The sequence below is a fragment of the Rhinoraja longicauda genome, chromosome 7 (assembly GCF_053455715.1).
Source record: "Rhinoraja longicauda isolate Sanriku21f chromosome 7, sRhiLon1.1, whole genome shotgun sequence".
Classification (NCBI taxonomy): domain Eukaryota; kingdom Metazoa; phylum Chordata; class Chondrichthyes; order Rajiformes; family Arhynchobatidae; genus Rhinoraja; species Rhinoraja longicauda.
The window spans coordinates 3,158,178-3,173,902 of record NC_135959.1 but is presented as its reverse complement, the minus strand read 5'-3'; the positions used below and the strand labels follow the sequence as shown (position 1 = coordinate 3,173,902).

Genomic DNA, 15,725 nt, shown 5'->3' with positions numbered 1-15,725 from the left:
CAAGCCATCGTGGTACTAGTCGCTCAAAGAGATGCTGATCTCCCCCATCCACGACCCCCCTAGAACGGAGAGAGTCAAGGGTTCCTTAGTTATTATCCACAAACGGTAAAGTAACAGCCCATCGCTGAGCAAGATCAATAATTAAACCCGTAGGGGTCTAAGTGGATAATGAGTACGTTGGAACTCTGAAGCAAAAGCACAAAGTGCTGGAGAGACTCAGCGAGTTCCACTGGTGGGAGAGTCCAGGACCGGAGGCCACAGCCTCAGAGTTAAAGGGCGCTCTTTTAGAAAGGAGGTCAAGTCAAGTCAAGTCAAGTTTATCTGTCACATACACATACACGATGTGCAGTCAAATGAAAGTGGCAATGCCTGCGGATTGTGCAAAAAAAAGAATTACAGTTACAGCATATAAATAAAGTTAATAAAGTTAATATAGAGAAGACAAAATTTAGTTCCTGGAGTTATAAAAGTTAACAGTCCTGTTGGCCTGTGGGAAGAAACTCCGTTTCATCCTCTCCGTTTTCACAGCGTGACAGCGGAGGCGTTTGCCTGACCGTAGCAGCTGGAACAGTCCGTTGCTGGGGTGGTAGGGGTCCCCCATAATGTTACTGGCTCTGGATCTGCACCTCCTGATGTATAGGTCCTGCAGGGGGGCGAGTGTAGTTCCCATGGTGCGTTCAGCCCAACGTACTATTCTCTGCAGGGCCATCCTGTCCTGGGCAGAGCTGTTCCCAAACCAGGCTGTGATGTTGCCGGACAGGATGCTCTCTACAGCCCCAGAGTAGAAGCAATGAAGGATCCTCAGAGACACTCTGAATTTCCTCAGCTGTCTGAGGTGGTAAAGGCGCTGCTTTGCCTTACCCACCAGTGCGACAATGTGTGTTGTCCATGTCAGATCCTCTGTGATGCGGACTCCCAGGTATTTAAAACTGCTCACCCTATCCACAGTAGACCCATTTATCTCCAGTGGCGTGTACGTCCTTGGATGTTGAGCCCTTCTAAAGTCCACAATCAGCTCCTTAGCTTTAGTGACATTCAAGAGGAGGCTATTGTCCTGACACCAGAGTGCCAGATCAGCCACCTCCTCCCGGTAGGAGGAGGAACGTCTTTAGTCAGAGGGTCTTTAATCTGTGGAACTCATTGCCACAGAGGGCTGTGGAGGCCAAGTCAGTGGATATATATTTAAGGCAGGGATAGACAAGTTCTTGATTAGAACGGGCGCTCAAGGGTTATGGGGAGAAGGCAGGAAAATGGGATTAGGAGGGAAGAGATCAGCCATGAATGAACGGAGGAGTAGACTCGATGGGCCGAATGGCCTAATTCTACTCCTGCTATAAGCCGTGAACTTGCCAGGCAGCATCTACTGGACCGATGACGTTGTGGGTCTTAGCACCCTGAGGAAAACCCACGTGGTCACGGGGAGAGCGTGCAAGCAAACTTCAAACAGACTGCACCCGAGACTGGGATGGAACCCGGGACTCGGGAGCTTTGAGGCGGCAGCTCTACCCGCTGCGCCATCGTGCCTCCCTTCATTCTCACTGGAAGGCAGGTGACGTTCCTTTAGGAAGGAGATGAGGAGGAATCTCTTTCATAGAAACATAGAAAATAGGTGCAGGAGTAGGCCATTCGGCCCTTCGAGCCTGCACCGCAATTCAATATGATCATGGCTGATCATCCAACTCAGTATCCTGTACCTGCCTTCACTACATACCCCTTGATCCCTTTAGCCACAAGGGCCACATCTAACTCCCTCTTAAATATAGCCAATGAACTGGCCTCAACTACCTTCTGTGGTAGAGATTCCACAGATTCACCACTCTGTGTGAAAAAAAACTTTCTCATCTCGGTCCTAAAAGACTTCCCCCTTATCCTTAAACTGTGACCCCTTGTTCTGGACTTCCACAGCATCGGGAACAAACTTCCCGCATCTAGCCTGTCCAACCCCTGAAGAATTTTGTAAGTTTCTATAAGATCCCCCCTCAATCTCCTAAATTCCAGCGAGTACAAGCCGAGTCTATCCAGTCTTTCTTCATATGAAAGTCCTGCCATCCCAGGACTTTCGTCAGAGGGTGGTGAACCTGTGGAATTCTTTGCCACAGAAGGCTGTGGGGGCCAAGTCAGTGGATATTTTCAAGGCAGGGGCAGATAGATTCTTGTGTAAGAAGGAACTGCAGATGCTGGTTTAAAAACCGAGGATAGACACAAAAAAAGCTGGAGTAACTCAGCGGGACAGGCAGCATCTCTGGGGGGAAGGAACGGGTGACGTTTCGGGTCAAGACCCTTCTTCAGACCGGCTAGGGATAAGGGATAGGAGAGATATAGACGGTGATGTGGAGAGATAGAGGACGATGAAATAAAAGATGTGCAAAAATGTAACGATGATAAAGGAAACAGATCGTTGTTGGCTGTTTGTTAGGTGAAGCTAGTGCGAGTTATAGACAATACACAATAGGTGCAGGAGGAGGCCATTCGGCCCTTCGAGCCAGCACCGCCATTCAATGTGATCATGGCTGATCATTCTCAATCAGTACCTCGTTCCTGCCTTCTCCCCATACCCCCTGACTCCGCTATCCTTAAGAGCTCTATCTAGCTCTCTCTTGAATGCATTCAGAGAATTGGCCTCCACTGCCTTCTGAGGCAGAGAATTCCACAGATTCACTCTGACTGAAAAAGTTTTTCCTCGTCTCCGTTCTAAATGGCCTACCCCTTATTCTTAAACTGTGGCCCCTGGTTCTGGACTCCCCCAACATTGGGAACATGTTTCCTGCCTCTAACGTGTCCAACCCCTTAATAATCTTATACGTTTCGATAAGATCTCCTCTCGTCCTTCTAAATTCCAGTGTGTACAAGCTTAGTCGCTCCAGTCTTTCAACATATGATAGTCCCGCCATCATATGGGAGTTGGGAGGGCAGGGATAGAGAGAGAGGGAATGCCAGGGCTACCTGAAGTGAGGGATATCAATATTCACACCACTGGGCTGTAAGCTGCCCAAGCGAAATATGAGAGGCTGTTCCTCCAATTTGTGTTTAGCCTCACTCTGACAATGGAGGAGACCGAGGGCAGAAAGGTCTATGTAGGTAGACACAAAATGCTGGAGTAACTCAGCGGGACAGGCAGCATCTCGGGAGAGAAAGAATGGGTGACGTTTCGGGTCAAGTCCCTTCTTTCGGTCTGAAGAAGGGTCTCGAACCGAAACGTCAACCATTCCTTCTCTCCCGAGATGCTGCCTGACCCGCTGAGTTACTCCAGCATTTTGTCTCTACCTTCGACTTGAACCAGCATCTGCAGTTCTTTCCGATACAGGTTGGTTCACATGGGCTGAGCGAAGGTGTTCCACGAAATGATCGCCCAGTCTGCCTTTGGCCTTAGAATTCTGATTAGTACGGGTGTCAGAAGTTAGGGGGAGAAGGCAGGAGAATGGGGTTGAGAGGGAGAGATAGATCAGCCGTGATTGAATGGCGGAGTAGACTTGATGGGCCGAATGGCCTAATTCTTCTCCTATCACTTATGAACTTCTGAAGGCTGAGGGGTGAACTTACAGAGGTTTAGAAAGGTGTCGCAAAGATGGGTAGAGTCTTTTTTTTCCCCAGGGCATGGATTCTAGAACAAGAGGGCACAGGTTCGGGTGACAAGGGAGAGATGTAAATAGGGTTGCCAACTATCTCACTCCCAAATAAGGGACAAGGTGACCTCACCGCTCAGCGCCCCACGTGACCTCACCCAGCCAGCGGCCACGTGCTCCCGCTCCGCCAATGGCGGCCGCCCGGGCCGGGAGGAAGGTTGCTATGCGACCTCCGTTAGGCGGCGCCCGGGCCTACACTGTCCGGACCTACACTGTCCGGACCTACACTGTCCGGACCTACACTGTCCGGACCTACACTGTCCGGGCCTACACTGTCCGGGCCTACACTGTCCGGACCTACACTGTCCGGGCCTACACTGTCCGGGCCTACACTGTCCGGGCCTACACTGTCCGGGCCTACACTGTCCGGGCCTACACTGTCCGGGCCTACACTGTCCGGGCCTACACTGTCCGGGCCTACACTGTCCGGACCTACACTGTCCGGACCTACACTGTCTGGACCTACAGCGTCCAGACCTACAGCCTCCGGGCCTACAGCGTCCGGGCCTACAGCGTTCGGGCCTACAGCGTCCGGGCCTACAGCGTCCGGGCGTACAGCGTCCGGACCTACAGCGTCCGGGCCTACAGCGTTCGGGCCTACAGCATCCGGGCCTACAGCGTCCGGGCCTACAGCGTCTGGGCCTACAGTGTCTGGGCCTACAGCATCCGGGCCTACAGCGCCCCCCCCTCCCCCCGGCCTAATAAGGGACAAGGGCGGTCCCGTGCGGGACAAACCAATTTAGCCCAAAATACGGGATGTCCTGGCTAATACGGGACAGTTGGCAACCCTAAAAGGGGGAGATGTAATGAAGATCTGAGGGTAACTTTTTCACACAGAGGACAGTGCTGCCAGAGGAAGTGGTGGAGGCAGATTTAATCTCAATCTTTAAAAGGCATTAGGAGGGGGTACTAGGATCAGGAAGGCTTAGAGGGATCCGGGCCTAAAGCTGACAAAGAGGATTAGTGTAGATAGATATCGCAGTCAGCGTACATGAGATGGGTCAAGGAGTTATCGAGTCATACAGCACGGGAACAGGCCTTTAGGCTTTGCTATAGGCTTTAGAGAGACAGCGTGGAAATACCTCCTTTAAAGGGGCGGCACGGTGGCGCAGCGGTAGAGTTGCCGCCTTAGAGCGAATGCAGCGCCGGAGACCCGGGTTCGATCCCGACTACGGGCGCTGTCTGTACGGAGTTTGTACGTTCTCCCCGTGACCTGTGTGGGTTTTCTCCGAGATGTTCGGTTTCCTCCCACACTCCGAAGACGTACGGGTTTGTAGTTTAATTGGCTTGGTGTAAATATAATAACTGTCCCGAGTGGGTGTAGGATAGTGTTAGTGTGCGGGGATCGCTGGTCGGCGCGGACCCGGTGGGCCGAAAGGGCCTGTTTCTGTCAGAACAAGTCCCAGCCAACCAGCGTTCACCCCATCCACTAATACCATCGCTACACGCCAGCGACAATTTAGTATTTTACCAACGCCAATTAACCGCCAAACCTGTATCTTTTTGTTTGTTTGATTGGGAACATGTTTCCTGTCTCTAACGTGTCCAACCCCTTAATAATCTTATACGTTTCGATAAGATCTCCTCTCATCCTTCTGAATTCCAGTGTATACAAGCCCAGTCGCTCCAGTCTTTCAACATATGACAGTCCCGCCATTCCGGGAATTACCCTAGTGAACCTACGCTGCACGCCCTTAATAGCAGGAATATCCTTCCTCAAATTTGGAGACCAAAACTGCACACAGTACTCCAGGTGCGGTCTCACTAGGGCCCTGTACAACTGCAGAAGGACCTCTTTGCTCCTATACTCAACTCCTCTTGTTATGAAAGCAGACAGCACCCGGAAACCTAAACCTTATCTTCACTTCTTTTCTGAAAGATAACACCTCCCATAATAGGTTGAGAACTAGAGGACATAGGTTTAAGGTGGATTTAATAGGAGCCTGTGGGGTAACCTTTTCACACAAAGGGTGGTTGGTGTATTGGTAGGAGGTAGTCGAGGCAGGGACCATCATAACGTTCAAGACACATTTGGACAGGTGCGTGGATTGGACAGGTTTGGCGGGATATGGGCCAAGCGCAGGCAGGTGGGACTCGTGTAGACGGGACGTAGACACAAAGTGCTGGAGTAACTCAGCATTTCAGGCAACATCTCTGGAGAAAAAAGCTGGGTGACGTTTTGTGTGAGGACCCTTGTTCATTCTGAAAGTAAAGGGTGTGGGGGGTGGGGGGAACTGGAGATAGGAAAAGGCCAGAACAAATCAGGGCCAGCAATAGATAGATGGGACATGTCGATCGTCATGGGCATAGAACAAGCTGCCAGAGGAGGCAGTTGAGGCAGGGGCTATCGCAACGTTTAAGAAACATCTAGATGGGTACATGGATAGGACAGGTTTAGAGGGATACTAGACCAAGTGGACCCGTTATCAATAGTCAACAGTCAAGTATATTTGTCACATACGCATAAATGTGCAGTGAAATGAAAGATTAGCCACAGTCCAACAATAAGAGCAATAAAAATAAGCAATAACACACACAATCACAAACCAACACCAAACAAAAAGAAACATCCATCACAGTGAGTCTCCTCCAGTCACCTCCTCACTGTGATGGAAGGCCACAATGTCTTTTCTCTTCCCCTGCCGTCTTCTCCCGCGGTCAGGCTGTTGAATTTGCCATGTTCCAGGCTGTGCCGGACGTTGGGCCCAAACCTCTCCTGCATTGGTGCAGCACCCTCTCCTCCCCCCCTCCCCCTCCCTCCCCCTCCTCTCTCCTCCCCTACCCCGCCCTCCCCCTCCTCTCTCCTCCCCCCCCCCCCTCCACCCACATCCACCCTTAATTGTTGCGATAGTCCCTGCCTCAACGACCTCCACTGGCAGCTCGTTCCACACACCCACCAGCCTTTGTGTAAAAAAGTCACCCCTCAGATTCCTATTAAATCTTTCCCTCCTCATCCCTCACAAAGACCTTATTAATGGGGCATGTGGGTCGGTCTGGGCAAGTTGGGTGTATTGAATAAGCTGCCAGAGGAGGTAGTTGGGGCGGGTACCATCACAACCTTTAAGAAACATTTAGACAGGTACATGGATAGGACAGGTTTAGAGGGATATGGGACATTAGATTTTTTAGATTTAGAGATACAGCGCGGAAACAGGCCCTTCGGCCCACCGAGTCCGCGCCGACCAGCGATCCCCGCACACTAACACTATCCTACACACACTAGGGACAATTTTTACATTTGCCCAGTCAATTAACCTACATACCCGTAGGTCTTTGGAGTGTGGGAGGAAACCGAAGATCTCGGACAAAACCCACGCAGGTCACGGGGAGAACGTACAAACTCCGTACAGACGGCGCCCGTAGTCAGGATCGAACCTGGGTCTCCGGCGCTGCATTCATTGTAAGGCAGCAACTCTGCCGCTGCGCCACCGTGCGGCCCTTTAATGTGCAGGTAGGTGGGACTTGTGTAGATGGGGCATAAGCAAACAGGAAAGGAATTAAGCCATTCGGTCCATCAAGTCTACTCCGCCATTCAATCGTGGCTGATCTATCTCTCCCTCCTAACCCCATTCTCCTGCCTTCTCCCCATAACCCCTGACACCCGTACTAATCAAGACTCTATCTATCTCTGCCTTAAAAATATCCACTGACTTGGCCTCCACAGCCATCTGTGGCAAAGAATTCCACAGATTCACCACCCTCTGACAAAAGAAATTCCTCCTCATCTTCCCAAAGGAACGTCCTTTAATTTGGAGGCTGTGCCCTCTGGTCCTAGACTCTCCCACTAGTGGAAACATCCTCTCCACATCCACTCTATCCAGGCCTTTCACTGTTCGATAAGTTTCAATGAGGTCCCCCCTCATCCTTCTAAACTCCAGCGAGTACAGGCCCAGTGCCCACAAACGCTCATCATATGTTAACCCACTCATTCCTGGGTTAATTCTTGTAAACCTCCTCTGGACCCTCTCCAGAGCCAGCACATCCTTTCTCAGATATGGGGCCCAAAATTGCGCACAATATTCCAAATGCGGCCTGACCTGCACCTTATAGAGCCTCAGCAGGTGTTTCAATGGTGTCAGATTAGGTAAAGGGGAAGTGCAAAGAAACTTTGGTGTCCTTGTCCACCAGTCACTGAAAGTAAACATGCAGGTACAGCAGGCAGTGAAGAAAGCTAATGGCATGTTGGCCTTCATAACGAGAGGATTTGAGTACAGGAGCATAGAAGTCCTTCTGCAGTTGTATATGGCCCTGGTGAGACCACATCTGGACTACTGTGTGCAGTTTTGGTCTCCTAATTTGAGGAAGGACGTCCTTGCTATTGAGGCAGTGCAGCGTAGGTTCACGAGGTTAACCCCTGGGAATAGAGGGACTGTCATATGAGGAAAGATTGGAAAGACTTGGCTTGTATTCACTGAAGATTAGAAGGATGAGAGGGGATCTTATAGAGACGTGTAAAATTATAAAAGGACCAGACAAGCTAGATGCAGGAAAAATGTTCCCAATGTTGGGGGAGTCCAGAACCAGGGGGCCACAGTCTTAGAATAAAGGGGAGGCTGTTTAAAACTGAGGTGAGAAGGAACTTTTTCACCCAGAGTTGTGAATTTGTAGAATTCTCTGCCACAGTGAAGAGTGGAGACCAATTCACTGGATGAATTTAAAAGAGAGTTAGATAGAGCTCTAGGGGCTAGTGGAGTCAAGGGATATGGGGAGAAGGCAGGCACGGGTTACTGATTGTGGATGATCAGCCATGATCACAATGAATGGCGGTGCTGGCTCGAAAGGCCGAATGGCCTCCTCCTGCACCTATTGTCTATGTTTCTATGCTTCTAAGTTTCTAGCATTACATCCCTGTTTTTGTATTCCAGTCCTCTCGAAATAAATGCTGGCATTGCATTGCCATTAGCTTCGTCCTCTGAAAACTGTTCCTCATTGGTTATCCCAACACAACCCTTCATTATTTGGAAGACCTCCATTATATTGGACGTAACGTTCTCAGCTCTGAGGGAAGGAACCTAATTACTCCCACCTCTCTGGAATTAAATACTTACAACATCTGTGATTTATAGTTAATTTAAATTCATGATTAGTTTTCAACATTCCTCCAGAAACCTTCAGTCATGAAAGTAGCAACACAAGTGGATAGAGTGGGAAATAATGCGTATGGTATCTGTTCAACTCAGTTCAGTTTATTGTCACGTATGTAGTGAAAAGCTTTTGTCGCGTGCTAACCAGTCAACGGAAAGACAACACATGATTATAGTCAATAGACAATAGACAATAGGTGCAGGAGTAGGCCATTCGGCCCTTCGTGCCAGCACCGCCATTCAATGTGATCATGCCTGATCATTCTCAATCAGTACCCCGTTCCTGCCTTCTCCCCATACCCCCTGACTCCGCTATCCTTAAGAGCTCTATCTAGCTCTCTCTTGAATGCATTCAGAGAATTGGCCTCCACTGCCTTCTGAGGCAGAGAATTCCACAGATTCACAACTCTCTGACTGAAAAAGTTTTTCCTCATCTCCGTTCTAAATGGCCTACCCCTTATTCTTAAACTGTGGCCCCTGGTTCTGGACTCCCCCAACATTGGGAACATGTTTCCTGCCTCTAGCGTGTCCAACCCCTTAATAATCTTATATGTTTGGATAAGATCCCCTCTCATCCTTCTAAATTCCAGTGTATACAAGCCTAGTCGCTCCAGTCTTTCAACATATGACAGTCCCGCCATTCCGGGAATTAACCTAATAAACCTACGCTGCACGCCCTCAAAAGCAAGAATATCCTTCCTCAAATTTGGAGACCAAAACTGCACACAGTACTCCAGGTGCGGTCTCACTAGGGCCCTGTACAACTGCAGAAGGACCTCTTTGCTCCAATCCTCAACTCCTCTTGTTATGAAGGCCAACATTCCATTGGCTTTCTTCGCTGCCTGCTGTACCTGCATGCTTCCTTTCAGTGACTGATGCACTAGGACACCCAGATCTCGTTGTACGTCCCCCTTTCCTAACTTGACACCATTCAGATAATAATATGCCTTCCTATTCTTACCACCAAAGTGGATAACCTCACACTTATCCACATTAAACTGCATCTGCCATGCATCCGCCCACTCACACAACCTGTCCAAGTCACCCTGCAACCTCATAGCATCTTCCTCACAGTTCACACTGCCACCCAGCTTTGTATCATCTGCAAATTTGCTAATGGTACTTTTAATCCCTTCATCCAAGTCATTGATGTATATTGTAAATAGCTGCGGTCCCAGCACCGAGCCTTGCGGTACCCCACTAGTCACTAGTCGAACCATTTACAGTGTACAGATGCAGGATACAGGATAAGGGAATGACGTTTAGTGCAAGGTAAAGCCAGCAAAGTCCAATCAAGGAAAGTCTGAGGGTCACCAATGAGGTAGATAGTAGTTCAGCACTGCTCTCTGGTTGTGGTAGGATGGTTCAGTTGCCTGATAACAGCTGGGAAGAAACTGTCCCTGAATCTGGAGGTGTGCGTTTTCACACTTCCGTACCTCTTGCCCGATGGGAGAGGGGAGAAGAGGGAGTGACCGGGGTGAGACTGGTCCTTGATTATGCTGCTGGCCTTGCCGAGGCAGCGTGAGGTGTAGATGGAGTTAGTGGAAGGGAGGTTGGTTTGTGCGATGGTCTGGGCTGCATCCACAATTCGCTGCTATTTCTTGCGGTCTTGGACGGAGATCTTATCGAAACGTATAAGATTATTAAGGGGTTGGACATGTTAGAGGCAGGAAACATGTTCCCAATGTTGGGGGAGTCCAGAACAAGGGGCCACAGTTTAAGAATAAGGGGTAGGCCATTTAGAACTGAGATGAGGAAAAACTTTTTCAGTCAGAGAGTTGTGAATCTGTGGAACTCTCTGCCTCAGAAGGCAGTGGAGGCCAATTCTCTGAATGCATTCAAGAGAGAGCTAGATAGAGCTCTTAAGGATAGCGGAGTCAGGGGGTATGGGGAGAAGGCAGGAACGGGGTACTGATTAAGAATAAGAAAATAACTGCAGATGCTGGTACAAATCGAAGGTATTTATTCACAAAATGCTGGAGTAACTCAGCAGGTCAGGCAGCATTTCAGGAGAGAAGAAATGGGTGACGTTTCGGGTCGAGACCCTTCTTCATTCTGAAGAAGGGTCTCGACCCGAAACGTCACCCATTCCTTCTCTCCTGAGATGCTGCCTGACCTGCTGAGTTACTCCAGCATTTTGTGAATAAATACTAATTAAGAATGATCAGCCATGATCACATTGAATGGCGGTGCTGACTCGAAGGGCCGAATGGCCTCCTCCTGCACCTATTGTCTATTGTCTATTGTCTATTGACTATTGTCTATTGTCTATTGACTATTGACTATTGTCTATTGACTATTGACTATTGTCTATTGTCTATTGTCTATTGACTATTGTCTATTGTCTATTGTTTATTGGCTATTGTCTACGTTTCGATGTTTCTATGACTTACCTGTAGGAGGTGGCGGTTCCTCTCTCCTCTTTGATCTGCCTGTTCAGGGCATCTGCCACTTTGCCCTTGCCCTGCTCGTGCCCAGTGCCAGGCGTTGGCACCGCTGCCGTGCCCGCTGGCTCCTCCACGCTGGGCGCCGGCGTCTGGGCCCCTCTTTCCCCCTTGGGGATCCAGGGATGGTGGTCGCTCCTCCTGGTGATGGGCCAGGCCTTGAAATCCTTGTTGTACTGGGTCTCCCTCTCGAAGGGTGTGTCGGTGGGCGTGTACTCCTGCTTGGGTTTGCAGCTGGGCTCCGGACGCACCTTCCAGGGCCGGTAGTCCTGCCTCATCACCGACTCCCTCTGAGATCCGGGCCGGACGTTCCCCGGAGCGTACACCCCATCCGTCACGGCCTCCGAAGCCTGCTCACCCCGAGACACAAAAACACAACGTTCAGCCTTCAGTTTCCACTCACTTTACAGTAGGGGTTGCCAACTTTCTCTGCTCCCAAATAAGGGACGTAAGGGCGACGTCACCGCCCCGCGCCCCACGCGACCTCACCCAGCCAGTGGCCGCGTGCTCCCCGCTCCACCAATGGTGGCCGCCAGGGCCGGGAGGCGGGTTGCTAGGCAACCTCCGTCAGGCCGGGCCCTGGCCTCCGGGCCTACAGCGGCCACCGACCCTACAGTGTCCGGGCATATAGCGGCTCCCGGGCCTACAGATCGGGCCTACAGGGCACCCCCTCCCCCACCTGTAGGCCCATGGGCCCGGACACTGTAGGCCTAGAGCTCTATCTAACTCTCTCTCAAATCCATCCAGTGATTTGGCCTCCACTGCCCTCTGTGGAAGAGAATTCAGTATTGCACAGAGGTTTTGCACAGAGGGAAAACTTGCACAGAGATATTGCACAGAGGTATTTTACAGAGGTAGGTATTGCACAGAGGTATTCCACAGAGGTATTGCACAGAGGTATTGCACAGAGGGAGGTATTGCACAGAGGGAAGTATTGCACAGAGGTAGGTATTGCACTGAGGTATTGCACAGAGATAGGTATTGCACAGAGGGAAGTATTGCACAGAGGGAGGTATTGCACAGAGGGAAGTATTGCACAGAGGTAGGTATTGCACAGAGGTATTGCACAGAGGTAGATATTGTTCTGTATTGCACAGAGGTTTTAGAAACATAGAAAATAGGTGCAGGAGTAGGCCATTCGGCCCTTCGAGCCTGCACCACCATTCAATATGATCATGGCTGATCATCCAACTCAGTAACCTATACCTGCCTTCTCTCCATATCCCCTGATCCCTTTAGCCACAAGGGCCACATCTAACTCCCTCTTAAATATAGCCAATGAACTGGCCTCAACTACCTTCTGTGGCAGAGAATTCCACAGATTCACCACTCTCTGTGTGAAAAAAAACGTTCTCATCACGGTCCTAAAAGACTTCCCCCTTATCCTTAAATGGTGACCCCTTGTTCTGGAGCACAGAGGTATTGCACAGAGGGAGGTATTGCTCTGTATTGCACAGAGGCCGGTGTTGTACAGTGTAAATATTGTCTATGGCCGGTGTGCATTCGGTGCAGAGTTCAGTGTCGGGGTGGCCTGAGGGTGGGAACTATTTGTTGGTCTTGTGGTGTGCGCTTTGATGGACCTGTAGCGCTGTCCTGAGGGGAGAAGGGCGAACAAGTGATGGGAGGGGTGAGACGGGACCTTTAGGATGCAGGACATTGCAGAGGCGATGAAGGGGGATTTGATGGAAGTGCTTAAGAGGCTTTTAGATCGGCACACGGATATGCAGGGAACGGAGGGATATGGATTAACGTGCAGGGCAGGGATTAGTCCAAATCGGCACCATGTTCGGCACGGATATCGTTGTTCCCAGGGGCCTGTTCCTGCGTTGTGCGGGTTTGTGTTATGGTCATGGTCATGGGGCGTGTATTTACTGACAAATATTGCGTAATGGCACAAATGATTTCCGAGGAGCTAAAGGATGAGCCGTTTCATGTCAGAAGACATCACAGGAAACAAGATTATAAATTAATTGTTCAGGAAGCCGGATTGTAATGCTCGGTAAATTGAAAGTAGGGGGATTGAATTTATCAATCATGCCGTGTTGGAAAGAACTGCAGATGCTGGTTTAAATCGAAGGTGGACACAAAGTGCTGGAGTAACTCAGCGGGACAGGCAGCATCTCTGGAGAGAAGGAACGGGCGACGTTTCGGGTTGAGACCGTTCTTTTTGTGCCCATCACCGGTTTTAGAAACATAGAAACATAGAAAATAGGTGCAGGAGTAGGCCATTCGGCCCCTCGAGCCTGCACCGCCATTCAATATGATCACGACTGATCATCCAACTCAGTATCCTGTACCTGCCTTCTCTCCATACCCCCTGATCCCTTTAGCCATAAGGGCCACATCTAACTTCCTCTTAAATATAGCCAATGAACTGGCCTCAACTACCTTCTGTGGCAGAGAATTCCACAGACTCACCACTCTCTGTGTGAAGAAATGTTTTCTCATCTCGGTCCTAAAAGACTTCCCCCTTATCCTTAAGCTGTGACCCCTAGTTCTGGACTTCCCCAACATCAGGAACAATCTTCCCGCATCTAGCCTCTCCAACCCCTTAAGAATTTTATCTGTTTCTATAAGATCCCCTTTTAAACCAGTAGTTCCTTCTTGTGCATTTCATCTCCCTTTGCTTTGTTGTAACCTTCTCCTGTATCTCCCTCTAAGCCTGACCCTCAGTCTGAAGAAGGTTCTCGCCCCGAAACGTCACCCATTCCTTCTCTCCAGAGATGCTGCCTGTCCCGCTGAGTTACTCCAGCATTTTGTGTCTACCTTATTAATTACATTCTTCTCCAAGCCTCAATAGACAATAGGTGCAGGAGGAGGCCATTCGGCCCTTCGAGCCAGCACCGCCATTCAATGCATTCAAGAAAGAGCTCTTAAGGATAGCGGAGTCAGGGGGTATGGGGAGAAGGCAGGAACGGGGTACTGATTGAGAATGATCAGCCGTGATCACATTGAATGGTGGTGCGTACAGGCTCGAAGGGCCGAATGGCCTCCTCCTGCACCTATTGTCTATTGTCTATCGCTTATGATCTAATGCTTGTTTCCTTTATCATCGTCACTTTTCTGCACATCTTTCATTCATTTGTTCTATATCTCTCTACATCACCGCCTCTATCTCTCGTTTCCCTCTCCCCTGACTCTCGGTCTGAAGGAGGGTCTCGACCCGAAACGTCACCCATTCCTTTTCTCCAGAGATGCTGCCTGACCCGCTGAGATACTCCAGCCTTTCATGTCTACCTTAGGTTTGAAGGTATGTTGGCCAAACGTAGGCAGGTGGGACTAGTGTAGATGCAATATCAAGAGTGGAGGATCAAGAGTGCTTTATTGTCATATGTCCCGGATAGAACAATGAAATTCGTACTTAATAATAATCTAATAATAATAATAATAATAATAATAAATAGGTGCAGGAGAAGGCCATTCGGCCCTTCGAGCCAGCACCGCCATTCATTGTGATCATGGCTGATCATCCACAATCAGTAACCCGTGCCTGCCTTCTCCCCATATCCCTTGATTCCACTAGCCCCTAGAGCTCTATCTAACTCTCTTTTAAATTCATCCAGTGATTTGGCCTCCACTGCCCTCTGTGGCAGAGAATTCCACAAATTCACAACTCTCTGGGTGAGAATTTTTTTTCTCACCTCATCTTTTTAATGGCCTCTCCTTTATTATTATTTTTTTTTTATAGAGATACAGCGCAGAAACAGGCCCTTCGGCCCACCGGGTCCGCGCCGCCCAGCGATCCCCGTACACTAACACCCACTAGGGACAATTTTTACATTTGCCCAGCCAATTAACCTACAAACCTGTACGTCTTTGGAGTGTGGGAGGAAACCGAAGTTCTCGGAGAAAACCCACGCAGGTCACGGGGAGAACGTACAAACTCCGTACAGTACAGCACCCGTAGTCAGGATCGAACCTGAGTCTCTGGCGCTGCATTCGCTGTAAGGCAGCAACTCTACCGCTGCGCCACCGTGCTGCCATTTATTGTTTATTGTCTATTCTAAGATTGTGTCCCCTGGTTCTGGACTCGCCCAACATTGAGAACATTTTTCCTGCAACCAGCTTGTCCAGTCCTTTTAATAATTTTATACGTCTCTATAAGACCCCCTCTCGTCCTGGTGAAAATGGGCTACCATGATCAGTGCACGTATAAGGGCTGAACGATCTTGTTACCAATGTGTCGGTCAGCATTGGGCAGGTTGGGCTGAAGGGCCTGTCTCCATGCTCTGTGAGTCTACAGTCCATTGAGGGAAACATAGAAACATAGACATGGAAACATAGAAAATAGGTGCAGAAGGAGGCCATTCGGCCCTTCGAGCCAGCACCGCCATTCAATATGATCATGGCTGATCATCCAACTCAGTATCCCGTACCTGCCTTCTCTCCATACCCCCTGATCCCTTTAGCCACAAGGGCCACATCTAACTCCCTCTTAAATATAGCCAATGAACTGGCCTCAACTACCTTCTGTGGCAGAGAATTCCACAGATTCACCACTCTCTGTGTGAAAAAAAACTTTCTCATCTCGGTCCTAAAAGACTTCCCCCTTATCCTTAAACTGTGACCCCTTG

At 49.7% G+C, this 15,725-nt stretch overlaps 1 protein-coding gene across 1 annotated transcript in view; it reads right to left on the bottom strand.

Moving 5' to 3' along the window:
- LOC144595037 (microtubule-associated protein 6 homolog) overlaps positions 1-15,725 on the bottom strand; it is a 43,906-nt gene that overhangs the window by 17,483 nt on the left and 10,698 nt on the right. Inside the window, exon 2 of the mRNA XM_078401978.1 lies at positions 11,101-11,501. Coding sequence (XP_078258104.1) covers positions 11,101-11,501 — 401 coding nt within the window. The remainder of the gene's footprint in view (positions 1-11,100; positions 11,502-15,725) is intronic.